Here is a 19,341-nt window from a genome sequence, read left to right on the forward strand (position 1 = left end):
CAGAGGGGAAAGGAGGGGAATATTTAAATAAATAAATAAATAAAAATCTTTACAAAAACAATAACAGAGATTTCAATACCCCTACTTACTATAATGAACAGAAGAACTAGGCAGAACATCAACAAGGATTCAGAAGACATGAACAACACTTTAAACTAAATAGAGCTAACAGACATCTATTAGAACACTCCACCCAATATCAGCAGATTATTCTTCTTAAGTGCATGTGAACGATTCTCTAGGATAGCCCACAGCTGGGCTATAAAACAATTCACAATAAAGTTAGAAGTATTGAAATAATATAAAGTATGTTCTGTGACCTCCAATAGAACAAAATTAGAAATCATTTTAAAAAGATACCTGGGAAACTCATACACATGTGGATACTAAAAACATACTTCTACATACCTAGTGGGTCAAAGAAGAAAAAGGGATATCAGAAAATACCATGTGATAAGTTAAAAAGAAGATACGACATACCAAAACTTACAGATGCAGCTCAGAGGAAAATGTATAGTTGTAAACATTTACAGTAAATTCTCATTTACATCATTGATCGATTGTGTGACTTTAAGTGAAACAATGAATAACGAAACTGATTTTACCATAGGATAACTGACATAAATAGCAGTTAATTTCCAACAGTACCTCATCAATGTTATAATGAAGTGACATCCACTGATAATGTGCTGTACATATGAAAAGAAACTAGAAAAAGAAAACTAAACTCAAAGCAAGCTGAATGAAGGAAATAATAAAGATGAGAGTGAAGAACTGAAAGTGAAGACTCAGAGGAATATTTGTACACCCATGTTCATTGAAGCATTATTCACAATATCCAAAAGATGGAAGTAGTCTAGTTGTCCGTTGGTGAATAAATGCATAAACAAAATGTGGTGATCACACACACGCACACAGGCGAACATTATTCAGCCTTAAAAAAGGAAGGAAATCCTGTCAGATGCTACAACATGAATGAACCGTGGGGACGTTTTAAGTGAAATAAGCCAGTTACAAAAGGACAAATAGTGTATAATTCCACTTATAAGAAGTCCCTAGAGTACTGAAATTCATAGAGAAAGGAAATAAAATGGTGGTTGCCAGGGTCTAGGGGAGTAAAGGAGAGGGAGTTATTGCTTAATGGGAAGGAACAGAGCTTCCATTTTGCAAGGTAAAAAAGAGTTCTGTGGGTGGATGGAAGTGACGATGGCATGACAATATGAATGTACTTAATGTCACTGAACTATACACTTAAAAATGGTTAAGATGGTACATTGTATGTTATATGTACTTTGCCACAATTTCTTAATAGATTAGAATGTTAAGTAATAAAATAGAAAACAGAAAAATAGTACAGGAAATTAACTAAACCCTAAGTTGGTTCTTTGAAAAGGTCAACAAAACTGACAAAACTTTTGCTAGACTAAGGACAAAAAAAAGAGAAAAGAGTCAAATTACAAGAATCAGAAATGAAAGAGGGGAACCTTATACCAAGCTTACAGAGATAAATACAGTTACAATAGAATATTATGAAGAACTGTATGCCAATAAATTAGATAACAGATGAAATGGACAAATTCCTAGAAAGACACAAATTACAGAAACTGACACAAGAAGAAATAGAAAATCTGAATAGACTTATAACAAGTAAAGAGACTGAACTAGTAATTTTAAAAATCTACCCACAAAAGAAAGCCCAAGCTCAGATGGTTTTGCAGATGAATTTTACCAAGCATTTAAAAAAGAATTAATATTAATTTTTCACAAAATCTACCAGAAAATAGAACAGGATGGAACACTCCCCAACTTGTGGAACTGGTAAATGATATTACATGAATGAAGCATGAAAACAATATGTTAAGCAAAAGAATCTAGGCACAAAAGGTCATGTATTATATGATTCCATTTACGTAAAATGTCTAGAATAGGCAAATTTATAGAGACAGAAAATAAATTAGTGGCTAACTAGGGGCTGAGGAATAGGGGGTGACAGCTAAAGAATGTGAGGTCTCTTTGTGAGGTGATAAAAATGTCCTATAACTGTCATAGTGATGGTTACACAACTCTGTGAACATACTGAAAATCATTGAATTGTACACTTTCAATAGGTAAATTATATGGTATGTAAATTAGATCTCATTAAAGCTATTACCAAAATAAGCACTCCACTCTTAAATATTATATATTCTGAGCTCTTTGTAACATTTTATTCAGAGCAAAGTTTTCCATGCCTTAAGAAAGCCCTGCCCACGTGTCCCTTCATCCAGGAAGGCTTGCACTGAGCACCTGCTGGGTGTGGCTCCTTGAGCTGGCACGGGGGTCAGACAGTGAGAGGCACAGGGGTGAGTCTCGCCCAGCACTGCCCCTGCGCTTGTGGTCAGGTGAGGGGTTGGGGGCATCCAATTAAATTCCAGCCTGCCAAAATACCTAGTACCTTGCCAGGAGGGCACACTCTCCACTGTGACCCAAGGGAGAAAAAGATAATGCTAGCCAACATTTCCTGAGTGCCCACTGTGTGCCAGGCATTGTGCTAGGCACTTTCCACGCATTATTTCAATGGACCTTCACAGTCCTATGAGTCAGTGTCCTCATTAGCCTCATTTTACCGATGGTAAAACTGATATTTTGAGCCCTTGCCCTCCCACCTCTCGTGAAGGGTGGAGGGAGATGCCTGGGCCTGCGGGAGTCCCAGATAGAATCAGGTTTGTGATGAGGCCAGAAAAGGGCCTCTACCCATTCAAGGGAGGAACTGAGGCTCTGCAGGCCATGGGTGCTTCACTTGGAGTGGCATGGGTGCTCCAGGAGGCCAAGAGCAGGGTGCTCATGTACATCTGCCCTCTCCTCAGCACTCCACCTCCCCGAGACTCTGTTTCTTCAACTGTAAAGTAGGGCCATGACTCCTGTTTCTCCAGAGAGTTAAGAGCCCTGCACGAGGTAAGTGAACATGCTGTATAACCCACATGAAGGAAGAACCAGGGTTAGCCCTGCACTGGAAAGTGAGAGGCACTGAGGGCAAGGGACCCTCTGTGCCCACATTTAGAAGAGCTCTGACTCTGTCTGGAGAGAAGGCAGTGTGTGCGCACACACTCACACACTCTTTCACCAGCCTGCCACCTCTGGCTCACCATCTGTTGCCTTTGGATAGTGGTCTCACTGTGGGAGGCACAGCCACCTTTCTCCCATCGACCCACCAGCCCCATTCAAGCCCTCCTTCCCCTGGAAGCCTTCCCAGGCTGTGAGTCCAGTGTGAGCATACCTCCTCGGAGCCCCGAGAACCCCTGATGGTGTCTGAGTGTCACCTGTCTAGTGAGGGAGGAGGGGTAATAGCCCAGCTCCTCCACTGACCAGCTCAAAGATCCTGTGTAGTTCTTGGCTCACACAAAGCATCGTGTAACATGGGCTAATAAGAGTACTTTACACAAACGGCAGTTCTGTGATGAATGAAATAATGCTTCGAGAGCACTTATCACACTGCCTGTGTCCTTCCGTGGGGCTAAGTCCTGCTCTGCCCACCTCACAGACTGTAGGCAGGAGAGGATAGAGGGAGGTTTTCAAGGTATTGTTGTGAATGACTGAGAGCAGAGTCCCTCTGCTTGAGGGCTCAGCTGGGGAGGGCACAGGGAGGTGCTGACTAGGTGGGCCAATGGACACAACTCTGAAGACCATCTGGATCCTTAGTTGCTTGTTTGCCCCTTGTCCTATTCAGACACGCTTTGGGGGTAGGGCCTCACCTTCTGCTGAGATCCCCTTGTGCCCAGGGCCCCTGCTCACTACATATTGAGAGATAGACAGGGCCCATCGGAGTGTGGATCTGAAGAACAGCCATCAGTGGGTCAGCTCCCACTACTCAGGAACCAGGGAGGGCCTCTCTTGCCCAGGGGGAGGGGGAGGCCAGATTGCTGGTGTACATGAATCACTGGGTGGGCAAGTCTTACTAAAATGCAGCTCTGGGGTGGGCCTGAGATTTTGTATTTCTGACAAGTTCCCAGGCAACACGGATTCAGTTATGCCTGGCTGTACTTTAAGTAGCAAGGACAAAAAGCACGGCATGACCATTTGTGATGGGAGTGGTGAGCTGGAAGCACATCTCAGCCTCCCGCTGGTCCTGGCGGGACCAGCTCCACCCAGCCAGGCCCTCAGTTTCCAACATCTGGAGGGTGAGACAACATGGATTTTCTGAGTTTACAGGATTCCGTTTCCATTACATATATAAAATAAAGTAGTACCACATCTTAAGAACATAGGAAAATATGAAAAAGTAGTAGGGAAAAATCACTGATAATTTCATACCATATTTAAAACAACTGTTAACCTCTCTTCCCAGGATTCCAAAGCCATGTCTATCAGAGAGCCAGGGGTCATCTCGTGAGTGGGGTCAGCCTCAGAAGTCCCACTCAGTCATGGCGAAGCATTTGGTGAGAGACAGGGGTTGCTCCCCACACCCTTGACTTCCCGGTCCCCTTTGCTCCCCAGCCCCACAATGCCTTCACCCAGACCCATTGTGGGGGCACAGAGTTATGGCAGGCCCCCCTCCGTCCTCACAGGCAGCAGGTTGAGGAGCCTACTGCAGAGGAGGTAGAAGTGGGGCTTGGGGGAGGGGGTGCACATCTGGATTCCTGGCCTGGAGCCCACATTCCTTCCCTGTGAGTGTGAGGAGATGGGGTCTCAGGAGAGAGCTGTGAGGAGGCCGCTGGCCTCCATCCCACTTCACTGTAACAAGACCCACCCTGGCAGGAAGACCAGTAGGGCCTTCAAGGCCCAAAACCTCATTTTGGGGTACCCTACCCAGATTGCTACCTAACCAGTGCAGGTCCAAGCTGAGCCTCTGTCCCGTTCATACCAGGCAGACTTATCTCAGAAATACCAGAGGGACAAAAAGGTGGGGACCAGAGGGAGCCACAGGGCCACTTGCTCATGGAAGAGGACAGGGGGGGAGCTGATCCATCTGACCTACCCATCTACCCATAGAAACTGTTACACAGGTCAGTAGGGAGCCCACAAGCCCCACCTGGGCCAGGTTGCCTTACCTGGGGGCAATCCTTGATGTAGTGTCCTTTGTTGAAGCACAGGTGGCACAAGTAGTTGGGTGGGGGCCTCTTGCTGGGCTTTCGGGTCTCGGAGGTGAGAGTCAGGTCAGAGAAGTGCTCGGTGAGGGAGCTGAGGCCATCGGCAATGTTGTTGAGGGAGCCATAGGGCGAGGCACTCTTGTACACACTGCTGCTCAGTGCCTGCGGGGACAGAGGCTGTGAGGGCTCTGGAAGGCCTGGACACACTCATTCACACCTATGAACTAGGGGAAGTTTCCATGGGTGGGCACGCACATGTGAATTCATAATGACCCAGCAGCTGCCCATGGGCTCTGGCCTCCTGGAGCTTGAATTCTAATCCAACTCTGGTTGTGTGTCCATGGCACACCAGTTAACCACTCTGAGCTGCAGCGGCCCCGTCTGGAAAACAGGAATGGTAACTACCTCCTAGGGTTTCTATAAGACTAACATGAAATCACAAACATATAGCACTTATCTCCTGCCTGGCACTTAGGAACCACTCAGTAAGTGGTGATGATCATGGTGATGATAACGATAATTATTATTATCATTAGTTCTTTACACACTGCCAAGAGATAAGCAGGTATAGCAGAAAACAACCTGCTAGGTTTGGGGCTCTGTCGCTTACTGCCAGAGTGACTGTAGACACTTATCTCTGAGCTGACTCAGTTTCCTCAACTTGTAATGAAGAGGAATGTCAGATGCTGCACAGTTTCCGCTGTACAGAAGAGCAGACTGCAAGTCAGTGCTTTGCTTGCTCTCCTGCGGCACGAGGCCTGCGCAGACTGTGTCCGGGGAGCCCTCGGCCCAGCCAGCCAGCTCTCTGGGAGCCCAGGGAGGAAGTTGCCCACCTCTCCCACCTCCAGTTGACAGGAACCAGATGTCTTGCCTGGCTTCAAAGTAGACGCAGCCCAGGCCCCCTCCTGGTGTATACACCCTCTATTTATAGGAGTCATAGGCTCCGCGGCCAAGCACACTGGAATTTAGCGAAGGCGGGCCTGCGGTGAGGCCATGGGCCCCCTTTCCTGGGGCGAGGCCAAGGCAGGAAAGAGGCAGCTTCGTCAGGAGGGTCCATGGCAAACCCAGCCATGGGCTTGGGCATTGCCTGACCCCAGCTCAGGTGCCCAGGAACTCCAGGAATGAACTACAGGCCTTGGGGAGCCTTGGGTCTAAATGGAGAGACATGGCCTTGTTCTTGAGAGTCCCCGGGCTGATGGGTGAGGAAAGCCTGAGAGATAGTTGCCTCAGTCTCCCTTACAAAAACAGGGCAGACAGGGGCCCAGGGTGATGATAGTTCTTTCTGTGTCCCCTCAGTGTGAGAAGGGGATGAAGGTGAGCTAAGAGCTGGCACCAGGGGACCAGGCACCCTACATAATCAGGATAGAGCCCACCCCTCACACATGTTTGCCTCAGCCTCCCTGCTTGTTCCATCCCCGGGAACCTAGTACTCACCCTCTAGAGGACACAGCCCTCACTGTCTGGGTGCCAACACTCCCCTTGGCTCCCTGGACACCCTGCTACATGACCCTGGGCCGGCTCCTTCCCTCTCTGGGCCTCTGATCCCTCTCGTGCAGGTTTAGAGCGAAGCCTAGGATCTGGAAGGAAATCCACAGACAGCACATCCAAGGCCCAACACACAGCCAGCCTCCAGCACCTGGGCACAGAACTCGAAGGCTCCTATGACCATCTCTGCTCTACCACTGACCAGGGCCACCATGAAGCCCAGGGCCAGTGGAAGATACCACACAAACCTGCATTCATCTGAGGGCAACTCCAACTCTCAGGTGGCCCAAAATGGCGTGGCCCTACCTGAGAGGTGGAGGGTCCCCATCCCTGAATGTGTGGGAACCAACATTGAACAACCTTAAATGGTATGGGAGGGTTCTGATGGAAATGAGATTAGACGATAACTGAGCACCAACTATGTACTAGGCCCTGAAAACTTTACATATATTAGGATAGTTGATGCTCACAATGGGGAATAATGAGGCATTGTCCCCATTGGACAGATTGCTGATGTTCCAACTTGCATTGAATGACCTGGGAAACGTCTAACAAATAGTTTTGTGGACCCCACTTCAGACCTACCAAAGCAGCCACCTGGGACTGAGGACCTGGAGTCCACACTTTTTATTGTGGTTAATATACATGCATAAAATCTACCAATTTAACCATTTTTAAGTGTACAGCTCAGTGGCATTGAGTACATTCACATTGCTGTGCAGCCATCACCACCGTCCATCTCCAGAAACTTTTCATCATCCCTAACTGAAGCTCTGTCCCCATTAAACACTAACTCCCCCTCCCCCACCCCAAGTTCAAATACGCATTTTTAAAGCTCTCCCAGGCAGTTCAGGTACAACCACCTGGCAGAGCCCCTGGACTTTCCAACTGTCAAGGTCTCTCAGTAGATGGACTCTAGGCCTCTCCCCACCCCACAGGCCTGAGGGAGGGCAGCATAGCCCCAGCCTCCCAGAGGAAAGTTCATCCAAACACGAAACTTGAAGCTCTAAATGTGTGACTCACCCTCATGGCTGGGAAATGCAATTTCACAAATAACAACCCTCTTTTCCCCCCTTTTTCTTTCTTTTTTTCCTTTTTCTTTTCTGGATGAGATAGAAGCAAGTCCACAGGAATCAGGACTGTTTTGGCAGCTAATAGTCGAGAGGAAGGGGAAGCTTCGTGGGTGCCAGAAAGTGTGCTAATTACACTCTGAAAAACTTTTCCCTCATGGTGCGGCCACACTCTCCTGCCCATGGGCAGCCCTGCTGGTATCCCCAGGCAGCCTGAGGCCTCTGAGCAGGCTGCCCTCTCCCTGGCAGCTCGACACCTCGAGAGGGTCCCAGCTTTGCCCCTGTCACACAGGCAGCTCCAGGTCAGAGAGGGGAGGCCAGAGCTCCTCTCCTCACTGCTGCTCCCACCTCTAGAGTCCTCTGGCCTGTCCCCCATGGCTGCTTCAGCCCCAGTTCAAGAGGATGCCACCTTAGAGTTAGAACAGGACAGAGAGTGGTGAGCTGATACAACCTCACTCTCACAGATAGAGAAACTGAGACCCAGCAAGGACCAGGGGCACAGACCAGGGAACACAGCCAGGCCCACAGGCCAGTCCTGCCTGCCAGTGTTGCAAAGGGTGGGTGGGGCAGCAAGCTGTTTCCTCTCCGAAAAAGTCTGAGGAGGAGCTCAGGCCATGGAGGTGAAAGGTGAGTCGGCCTCTCAGATGTTTCCATGGCCTATGGCAACTGGACAGAGCAAAAGCTGGGACACACAGAGCTTCCTCCCCTCTCTCTGGCTGCAGAGCTGAGGCCTGACCACTTGAGTTTCCCAGGGGCAAAATTTAAAATGGAGCAGGGAAGGTGGACAAACTTGATGATTCCTGCAGCCCTACTTTCTTAAGGTCTGACTGAACTTAAGAATGCAGACTGCACTTAATCAACAAGGGTGCCATCTGTTTCAGGTCCTGCCATCTGTAGCTGAGGGCAAGACTGGGCAGAAGCTCCCTTTTCAGGCAGCCCCTAACTCTGCAACAGCAGAGATGTTCCTCTCTGCATCCCACAGGACAAGTGCTTTTCTGCCTCCAGTTCTGCACTTGCTGTCCACCTCCAGGAGGCCCTCTCTATGTCCATCCCGACCTCCTCCGGGCCCCGGCTCCTGGTCTGGTTCTAACTCTAGTGGTGGGGCCTCGAAGCCACCCCTTCCTCTTACTCAGGCCTCAGACTCCACAGGACAGTGTGACAGCACAGATTCAGGAGCTCCTGAGGCCTTGCTGATCACAGAGGCCCCAGCTTCTTCCAGGGGTCTCCTGGACCTTCCTGCCATAGCTCTGTCCCTCAGTGCTGTAGGTGGGGGTGGGGGTGGGAGTGGGGGGTGGGGGTGGGAGTGGGGGGTGGGGCCCACCCCATGACTCCTCCGTCCTTGCCTGAAGGAGCTCTTAAGTCTCTCTCTAATCTCTTTGCCATGTGATGCCTCCTCATGTCCACAAGGCTGGACATCCTGAAGGCAAAGATTCTGCCATGCTTGTCACTCCAGAGCCTCTCCTTACACCCGTGGCAGTCCTTGGTACAGATAATCCCAGGCAGGGAAGGGCCTAGAGCCCCACTTGATGGAAGAGAGAACAGATGCCTTAACACCTTGCAGAGTTACATTGAGGTCTCCAGGTTCCTGTGGACCAAATTGGAGGGTGGTCTCCCCCTAGATTAAGCTGTTCTGAGTATTAGTTGAGAGCAGCCCACTAGTGTGATGGGCAGAAGCCTCTGGTCCATCAAGGCCCAAATCACCAGCCTGGGGGAAAAAACCATCTGTCCTTCCTCCTTAGGTCGGTGACCCAAGCAGCCAGCAAGAAGTGTGGGAGCCTCACACCACATCTGGGGAACAGAGTATCAGACTCCCGTCCATCGTTGGAACTTCTCCAAGGTTCTGGCTTGGTGGCTGGGGAAAGTTAGATGGGAAGACACTAAGTTTATCCTGATATTAGTTGTGTCACATACTTGAGTAGATCCTTTCCCTTTCTTAGTCCTCGGCACTATTTTATAGAACTGGAAACTGAGGCTCAAAGAGGCTGAGGAACTTGCCCAAGTGTGCAGCTGAGAGGAGATTCACACTCACCCAGATCTGCTGGCCTATTATATTCCAGCCACAACACAGCCTCCAAGGCTTGGCTTCCCCTCCAGGAAGGGGAGCCAGAGGAAAATGCCAGGTGTGAACCACTCTTCTTGGCACAGAGGCCTTGTGACATCATATTGCCAAGCCCCTCGGCACTGGCAAGATGAGGCGTTGGCTTTTCTGGGCTATGTGAGGGATTTGGGCCCTGGGGTTGGTGGTTCTGCTGAGGGATCTGGGGTATAGAGACAGAGACTTCCAGGGCTGACTCAGCCTGCCAAGCTGTGCTCCTCCTCTCCCCCATCCTTCTTCCCATACCAGGACAGTAAGAGGGCACAGTAGGTGGGGGACAGGCCAGAATTAGGGCAGGTGGACAGAAGCTTCCAAGGCCAGCCTAGAGGGAGAAGACACCAATGCAGAGTGGAGAGGCAGGGACAGCGGGCAGACACAGAGCAGCACCTGCAGGGAAGGACATGATAGTGGGTGAGCCAATGAGAAGGGCAGCATCTGAGGAGGCCTGGCTGAAGTAAACGATGAGCCCTGCCCTGCAGGCCTGAGATGAACCCAGAGGGGAAACTCTCTGATCCTAGTCCCCAGCTATGTGGGGGCTCTTTCATCAGCTGAACACAACTGCTTCCTTATCCCAAAAGTCTCCTCTGTACCCCCCCACACAGACGTGCATGCACACATACACACTTGCACATACATACACACCCATACTTCTCTCTCTGAGACAAGACACCACTTATCTCACAAATGACTCCACCCCTTCTCCAAGGGATCTGTACTTCTACCCCTAGGGTCTACTGGGGCTTCAGCCCCAGAGTCAAGTGCACACACACAGGCACGCACCCTATACACATGAACAGAGGCGGATATGGGTTGGGTTCAGGGAAAAGAGACAACCAGTTGTCAAGGCAAGAAGTTGGCCAATAGGAAAATGAAGCCACACCTGGAGGGAAGGTTTCCCTAGCCACAGGCAGACTCCAGCTCTGCTCCTGTTTGTTTCCATGGTCCAAAGCTGACCTGTAGGTCAGGAAGGTGGCAGAACCAGCACCTTCACCCAGGCAACCCTTTGCCTAGGACCAGCAAGGGCACCATTGCCTCCTGGAGGTCCATTCACCCGGGACATGAAAAACACGATTTCCCAAACACAGCCAGTGCTCAATGAGACATTCTAATTTAAATAAGCAATCCATGATCTTTTTGGTAGAGGAGCAGGGAGAGCGAAATGGGGAAAGGACGAGGAGATGGAGGAGAAGTGTCAGCGGGACAAGGCATAGAGGACACAGGGGAGACACCCTGTCCCCACTCACATCCTCCTGCTCCTACCCAAGTCACCAATCACGAGACAGGTGTTCATGGTTCGCACAATGAAGCCCTCTGCCCAGAAGACCTTGATGAGGACTCCACTGTTGACATGAAGGTGCCACGATCCCCTTGAAATCATGCACAACCATGTGTACTGCATGTGCATGTATGCTGTGCTGTGTCCATAGTGGAAAGGAGAGAAGCTCTAGGCATCTTCAGATTCTCAAAGAAGGTCAAGAACCATCAGCACACCTAAGTTTCTGCTGGGACTCCTCCAGGGACAAAGTTTCACCATCTCCCAAATCCTCTTTCCAATTAACCAAGATCCCATCAAACATTACTTCTGTGAGATAAAATGAAAGGTTACAAGACTAAGGAGAATGTTCACATAATTGCAAGTCTGGGGAAGGAAAAGAGGAGAAGGTTCAATTCAAGTCATCCTCTTACCTATCCGCCTAGTAAACATTACCTCAGCACCTAGTACATCCTGGGCACTGGCTAATGACCAGATGCTAGGGCTGCAAACACACACACACACAGAGGACAGTTCAATCATCCTGAGGTCTAGGCTGCAGCCCTGGTCTACCACTGATTTCCTGACTGTTTCATCCTCTTCTTGAAGAGCCTTAGTTTCTCCATCCAGACAATGTGGATGCTACACACAGGTTATAATATGAGACAAAAGTAAGTGCTCAGTGTCCATCTCCTCTGCCTCTCCCAAGCGAGGCTGCCCTTAGACTCACATCCCATGGAGTCCCACGCTGAGTGTCTGAGGAGTGGCTGGAGCAGGGGCACAGCAGGGGACCCAGTACCCATGACCAGTGCTACCACTCCTCAAAAGGTCTGGGATCAAGAACACAACGTCAGAGGCACTGAGGCTTGACAGAATGCTCCTGGGTACGGCCTGCCTTGCACTGGTACCCACAAGAATGGTCCAGCCCAGATGAGAGCCACCCTAGAGACCGGAAGGACGAGACACTGAGACTATTGCAACTGGACTACAGAAGAGTTCTAGATCTGGCTCTGCCACTGACTTGCTGGCTGACCAGCCAGATTTCTGCTTTCTCTTCTGAAAGTGGAGGCTATGAAGAAAGAGAGGCTAAGATTAAAGCACCACTGGAGAGTAAGCGACTGCTACTCAAGAGCATCTTCTCCACAGGGCCCTCCTCTTGGTGCTGACAGAGCTCTCTGTCACCGCTAATTAGTAATTACTAATGTTGCTTGCTTTCCTCACTACCCCCTGACTCATAAGTTCTGTGAGGTGCGGTCTCCTCTCTGAGGCTAGGCCCACCCAGTTAACTTCATTTGATGGAGGGTGGATCAGGCCATCTCAGCCAATAGGCCCTCGAATGACAGTTCTTTTTTGAGTCACAGCTTGGCTTCCTGGGGGTGGCCGAAGGAAGCCAGGCATCCTCTCAAACTCCTGTCTGGGCCAGAACGGTCATTCTTCCCAGGACCTGGGTCTGTACCCCCACCCCACTCCATACAGACTACAAAGGCTGCTGAGAACAAATTCAGCTCCTAAAACCCACTCTTAGCCCCAGTGAGGCAAACTCCCATCCTCACACAGGTATGTGGCTTTGTTTTACACATCCACACTGGTAATGTGACCCCTTGATTCATCTGTCCCTGTGGAGGGCACAGGGAACACATCAAAACCTTCAGAAGACTTGTCAAGACCTGGTGTCCTTTTAAAACAGGACCCCATAGTCGCTCCTCCTAGGGTTCTACAAACCCTGTCTATGCAGAATTGGTGAAGCCCTATCTGTTAAGCCTTGTGACACCTCTGCCACTTTTCTCAAATCTCCCACAGCCAGGTCAGAGTGGTAAAGGGGTGGGGAGGGGGGTCCTTCAGTGCTGCAGAAGACGGTGCTAGGACCTGGGGAGGGCCCCTGGGTTCACAGCTCCAAGAGGAGCCTCCTAAGGGTTGGACCTATCCAATAAGGGAGACGTCTGCCTCGATAGAGTGTTCCCTGGGTCTGGAGATGTTCCAAAAAACACTGGTAGGTGTTCTGTGCCAAAAATGTGCTCCAGTCAAATAGGTATGGAAAATGTTGGGTTGAAGGCAGGTTAGTAGGTTTTGTGCTGCAGGACTTCTCAGAGCCTTTACAGTGCTAGAGGGCATTGTGTGTCTCTAAAGGAGGGACAGGATGCTATGATTTCCAGATGCATTCAACCCCAAAGCCCTTCCCCACAATCCCCATAAAGCATTACTTGACCATAAGGCCACATCTGCAAGCCACACCTGTCCCTGGAGGAAGAGGGAAAGAAAGGGGCTTCCCTAATCTGACCCGGGGTGGTATAGCCACCTCTCCCCTTAAGAGGGTACAGGGACTACCCAGGCGGGTCTCTGGGCATCACTCTGAGGGGCACAAGAGCTAATGTCAAGAAGGTCATAATTCTGTTTTTCTGGAAATGGGGTCCCACAGCACATACACAGCTGTGAATTTAAATTCCAAACAAAACATGGCAGGGAAGACCCCATGCCTCCCAGCTCCCCCTCCCTCTAAGAGCTGCCTTCCTTGAGTACCTGGAGAGAGAGATAGCGCTAAGCCAAGGGCCTCAGGCGTCTCTCTCCAAAGACATATAGTTGCCACAGATCATGGGTTGAAAGAGGGTTCACAGGGCCCAGTTTCTAGACCTAGATGCCTTTTTAAAAAATTGCACAAAGTGCCTGTGCCTGCTTTGGCCTGGTACCCTCACCACAAGCTGAGGAGCTGAGGAGCACCCCCAAACATCCAAGTCACCTCCTGATGCTTACTCCTGCACTTGCACATGAACTCTGCCACCTTTCTCTCTGCTTCTAGGGCCCCTGTTCCACTCAGAACCCTTGGCTTATCTTCAGCTTCCAGAGCTGAGGTTCCAGGGGCACAATGGGCTTCTGTGCCCCCATGTCCTCAACCTCCCCACCCCCCACCCAAATCCCAGCTGCATTCATGGTGTTTTGCTATTGTGGTGGGAGCAGCCAGGGGGTGGTGCAGGAGGGGGTGGGCTCTTGGCACAGGGACTGGCGCAGACAGGCTGTGGTCAGCAGTCAGCATGCAAGTCACATTCGCAGGCACTGCCACCAGGCCTGCCAGGCCTCGCACAGAATGGCGACGCTCCTGGGTCCCTGCGTTCCTTCATAGAGTCCCCTCCAGTCCACACACGACCTGCTTCCTTTTCAACTGGCCCCTTGGTAGCATTCAGTTGTGGGGTATTTTTCTTGCCTTCTCAGCCAATGGCTGTTTGGGATCCACATTAGGTCACTGACTAAGTGCTAGATGCAGGAGAAGCCTGTCTGAAGGAGCACAGCTAGGGCTCCAAGAGGGTTTAGGAGGTGAAGTGGATGATAGGTGAGAGTAAGTGAGCTTGAAGCCAAGAGAGCCTTCTGGAAGTCAGCAAGCACAGTTCTCCAGCCCCTCCCAGGAAGCCACTGGCCTAGGAGCACAGGAGAATCCCTTGTTACCTCCCTCATACAGCCTGTCTCTAGGTACATCCTCTCCTGTTTGTATAACTCTCAGATCCCATGCACACCACCCTGAGATTATATTAACAGATAGGTGAACCGAGGCCCAGAGACAGGGGTGTTCCCCAAAGTTAGGTCATGAAAGACTTTTCTACCACTGCTCTACATAACCTTGGCTAGCTCCTTACACTGACCCCAGTGAAGGAATGTGCCTCTTCATGGGGAAACTGAGGTAAGCAGCAGTGAAGTGACAGGACACAGACCTTGCTAGGATTCTGGATGCCAGAAATTTCCAAGATGAAGCACACCATCCTCCTCCCAAGGGACTCCTGATGGCCAAAACTCCCAGGCCCTCTCAGCACAGACCCACCATAGGATGGGAGCAGAGGAAGGCTGGTAGGGGTGATTAGGGACCCCCCCTTGACCTGTAGATCACTCACCCTCCCCCCTTATGGTTTCCACAGGACCTCCATGAAATCACCCAGCCATTCACACAGTATCATCCCGTCTGTCTTTTAATCTGGGCCCCACAAGCCCGTGAATGAATCCCCAGAGGCCCACACAAAACTCAACAAATTTTTGGTAAGACAGCCAAAAAGACCCACTCACTGAAAAAACACCTCACAAACTGTCCTCCAAAGTCACTGATCCTCGAAGCCAGTTCCCTGAAGAGGCAGCAAATTCTCTTACAAGAAAGAAAGATTCCCAGCCAAAAACAATTCCTCGTGTGGAGAGTGCTTTACAGTCTACAAAGAGCTTTGGCATACAAATTCTTTCTCCTGGCACCAAAGGCTGCCTCTCCACGCTCCTCTCCTTCAACTGTGCCCAACCAGCCCAACACAGGTCAACCAGTCCTTCTCGCAGCTCACCTGGTATTGGCCCACCTCTAGCCTGAGGCCAGCATTTTATATGTCCACGTCTCCCCTAGTCAATAATGGCAGAGTTGAACGCATGATGGGGCCAGAAAGGGCGACCCTCTGTCTCACCTTTCATCCCCAGCACACTGGTACCTACCTACACAGGCCTTCTCCTGCATACGTTCAGGCCTCGGACTCTCCTAAAACTAACCGGTGTGCTCAAATCTAGAAGGAAAATGACCCTCACAGTGTGTCCTCTCCCTCACCCCTTCCCCTTGAACTTTTACAGAGAGAGCTGACAGAAGGGGAGTGAAGGAAGGCCACAGAAGGGTGTCTGCAGTTCACAAATGAAGCAGGAATCAGTGGGAGTGGGGGAAGAGGGGGAGGAGGAGTCCAGCTGAAGATAGAGAGGAGTCGTATATTGGAAGACTATGAAGACCCTCAAAAAGGGCTGTGAGTTCCTGGCAATTTGTGTGTTTATCTAGCTGGGGAAGATGCACTGCCCATTCCACTTTGTAACTGAATCCACCCAACAGCAGACTTTGTAAGCAGCGGGCCCAGGTTTCTAGAGAAGTCACTGGGCCGCTGGAATCTTTCCCCCTACTAGCCCCCCTCCCAAGAGCTCAAAAGGATTTCCCTTTCATTTCCTTCCAGGCTGGGAGGGCGGGGGACAGTGTAGTCTGTGGGGTCAAGCCCTCAAAAACCACTTCCTATGTGGCCGGGGGAGGGCGAGCAGCTGGAGGATGTATCTGGGGGTCCCAGTGTGCGAACAGCAGGAAAAGCCCTCTGGGCGAGTCACTCCAGGGTGCACTTCGGGACGGAAACCACCGAGGTCGAAGGAGAAAAGATTTTAGGCCCCTCCAGAGGAGATCGGAGTAGAATCTGCTCGGTCGGTCCCAGCTAGCGGTGGCCAAGAGGGGGATGGGGCTGGGTGTGGGAAGGATACTTGGAAGGGGCTCCCTGCCCTGGCCGCGCCCTGGCTGTCTGGAGAGAATCCGGAGCCCCCCAACCATCTGGCCCGCCCCTGACCCCTTTGAGCTGGGTGCCCCGGGCTAGGAGAGGGGTGGGAGAGCCCCGCCCGCGCCAGAGCTGCTCCCGGCTGGGCTCAGCCGGGAGGTGACGCGCTCCCAGCGCCCGGGGGACTTCGGGCAGCGAGTTTGGCAGAGCTGAGCAAAGCCAAGCCAAGCGGGGCCGGGCAATACGGAGCCAGGCCAGGCCAGGAAGAACGGGGCAGATATGAAAAGGCCCCAGGCCATCGGCAGAGGGCGGGGGCGCGCAGGGGCACCCACCTCTCCGCGCTGCAGCTGGAAGAAGCTGTTGAGATAGCTGGAGTGCAGGGGCGAGCCCAGCTGCTCCGGGCGGCCCTTGCCGAAGGCCAGCTCTGGAGGCGCTGCGCCAGGGGGAGGCTCGGGCCGGAAGGCATCGAAGGCGCTCGCCTGGTGTGTGTCCTGCAGCGACAGGTAGACCCAGTTGAGCAGCTGGGCCGGCTGGTAAACCGAGGCGGCGCTCGTGTCGATGGCCGACAGCAGGCTCATTTTGCGGCTGCGGTGCCGGTCCCTCCCCGGCAGCCCGCTCGCGCCCCCCACCTCCAGCGGAGGGGCGGGCACCGGGGAGCCTGCGCCCACTGCCTGCCGCCCGCGCCCCGACGGCGATCGCCTGCGCCCTGTTCCCTGCGCCCTGCCCGCAGCAGCCGCCGCCGCCTCCCCAAACTGCGGCTGCAGCGCGCGCGGGCGGAGGAAGGAGGCAGCGAAAGTTGGGCAGGAAACTTTTGGGCCCTCCCACTTCGCTCTGCCCGCCCCGCTCCGCGCGGCGATCCGCTATCTGCCTCAATGCTGACCCCTTCGGCGACAGCTCTCGGGGTGGAGCCCACGGAGGCCACTCCCCTTCTAGCACCTTCCTCGACCTCTATTGGCTGTCTTCTTGAATATAAAGTAGCGGGGCGGGGCGGAGAGGGGAATAGAGTCATTTAAATTTGTAGCTCTGTGTAGGGCTGCCCCTGGGCGGCCCCCTTCCAGGCCCCACCCCTCCCCTGGCGCCCCTAGTCTTAATCCGAGGTCTACGGGAACTCAGCACAGCAGCGTGCTGATCAAGCTCATCTTGTGCTGCCCTTGGCTCTCTTCTGTCTCTCGTTCTTTCCAAATCCTCTCCAGTAACTTCATTTTCGCTCGGTTTTCTTTTTATATTTTCCCAACCTGTCTCACACTCTGCCTTCTCTCTTAGATTGTTATCTCCCGTGTCCCTTGTCTCTCTGCCCGTGTTTCTCTGTGGCTCCGTCTCACTGTGTCTCTTCGTCCATTCCATTTCCGTCTAGTCTGATGTGTCTCTGTCTCCCCCGCCCCTCCCAGACCCAGACACACACACACACACACACATACATTCACTCACTCACTTCTCCCTCCTTTCTCTCGCTATCACTGTAGGACCCTCCCCCTCCCACTTAATTCCTTCCATCTGCAGAATCGCTTTGCGGGCCGGCCCTGCCAAGGGGGGCCTGGGTTCCTGCCCCAGGAAGGACTCCCCGCCTCCTTCCCTCGCCTTCTCCCCACCCCCTCTCCCTCTCCTGTTTCTGCTCTGGGCCAGCCTCTCTTCTCGTCCCTTTCTTCCTCCGAGATCCGCGGGGCCCTACGAGTCGCCAAGACACCAGATGGGTCCGAGGGAGCTTGGAAGACGACTGCCACCCCCCACCCCATGTCTCCCAGGACAACCCAGCTAGTCCAAGTATGCCTGGAGTGAGCCCCCGCCCCCACCTGACTCACCCCAAAGCCCTGGGGCCCTCTCACTCTGAGGTGGTCACCCGCTGCCTGCACTGCACCAGCACCAGGAACCTAGCGTCAAGGCTCCTGGAGGGGACCTGAGTCACCTCTCCCACCTCAAACCTGGTTCTGGTGCCATTCCACCAACATACAAGTGCCAGCTCTGCCACCTTCCAGCTAAATAACCAGGGTGTGGCACCTAAGCTATGAGAGTCAACCTGTAAAATTGGGACAGTCACCATCCAATCTCTGGGGATATTTGTGAATTTACCAATTTGAGCTTGGTAATCAGAAGATATCCCATAAAGGTTAGCTCTCTGCCACCCCTCTCCACGAAGATTTCTCCCATGATCTACATCCACCCACATCTGTGGGTACTTGGACCTCAAAGGACTTCAGTGAACACCAATGAAGCTCTTTTCCACCATGTCACTAACCAAGAGCCCCTTCAATTTTTTTCTGACTCATTTGATCATGTTTTTAAAGATTTCATCTATCAAATGATTTGCAATTGTTGATACAAACCATAGCTCATATACCAATCATATCTTAATATTTTATTTATCAAAGAAACCTCTATACAGTGTCCTTTATACTTTAAAACAGTATTAACCTATTTGTTTAAAGAAAAGGTACACACACACCATTAGGAATATGATAACCATTTTAGTCTTGAAAATATTTGGGGTCATCTCTGGAACTCTGCTATACTATCTTTGAGGTTCCAGGGTGGGGCATAGTGGTAGACAGAATTTGGACACTGATCCAGACTCTCCCTGGATTTTATAGAGAAAACTTCTGTTCAGAGAGGGGACATCTAATAGCACAAGGAAGCAGTTGGGGAGCCCAGAGAAGACCCTGAAACACTCACCTCCGGCTAGAGCTCTCTGTCTCTGCCTCCCACTCTTCTCCTGGGCAAGGGTAGTCCTGTTAATCTGAAGGCAGTCCTAGTGTGAGTTGCAAAATCAAATTGCTTTAGGGGTCAGGCCATTACCACCAGGTATAAGGCAATAAACAGGCAGTGATGGAGCATGTGAACTAAACTGCTAGACACACAAAACCCTTCTGTCATGGGTCTCAGCCTGAGACAGTCTGACACCTGCTTAGAGACATGTGGTTTGGGTTCCCTGTCCTTCAAAGTTATTTGATGCTGTGAGGGTGCTTGTCATACCTGGTGAACACACTAATGGCCTTTATCCCTTTCACAAATCCCCGCCACCCTTACATAGGACCTGATGCATACATAGGTAGTAGATGATCCAAAACTGTTTGCTAAGTCAATGGTTAAATAGTGGGACAGAAGGATGGCCAGATTATGCTCCCCTTTG

At 51.4% G+C, this 19,341-nt stretch overlaps 1 protein-coding gene across 1 annotated transcript in view; it reads right to left on the reverse strand.

Annotated features, from left to right (window-relative positions):
- The window catches only part of ZCCHC24 (zinc finger CCHC-type containing 24), a 58,612-nt gene extending 41,622 nt beyond the window's left edge, over positions 1-16,990 (reverse strand). Inside the window, exons 1-2 of the mRNA XM_024561385.4 lie at positions 16,550-16,990; positions 5,028-5,228 (exon numbers count right to left, since the gene is read on the reverse strand). Of these exons, the coding sequence (XP_024417153.2) occupies positions 5,028-5,228; positions 16,550-16,795 (447 nt within the window). The 5' untranslated portion in view covers positions 16,796-16,990. The remainder of the gene's footprint in view (positions 1-5,027; positions 5,229-16,549) is intronic.
- Positions 16,991-19,341: the final 2,351 nt, after the last annotated feature.

Source organism: Desmodus rotundus, chromosome 4 (genome assembly GCF_022682495.2).
Source record: "Desmodus rotundus isolate HL8 chromosome 4, HLdesRot8A.1, whole genome shotgun sequence".
NCBI lineage: Eukaryota > Metazoa > Chordata > Mammalia > Chiroptera > Phyllostomidae > Desmodus > Desmodus rotundus.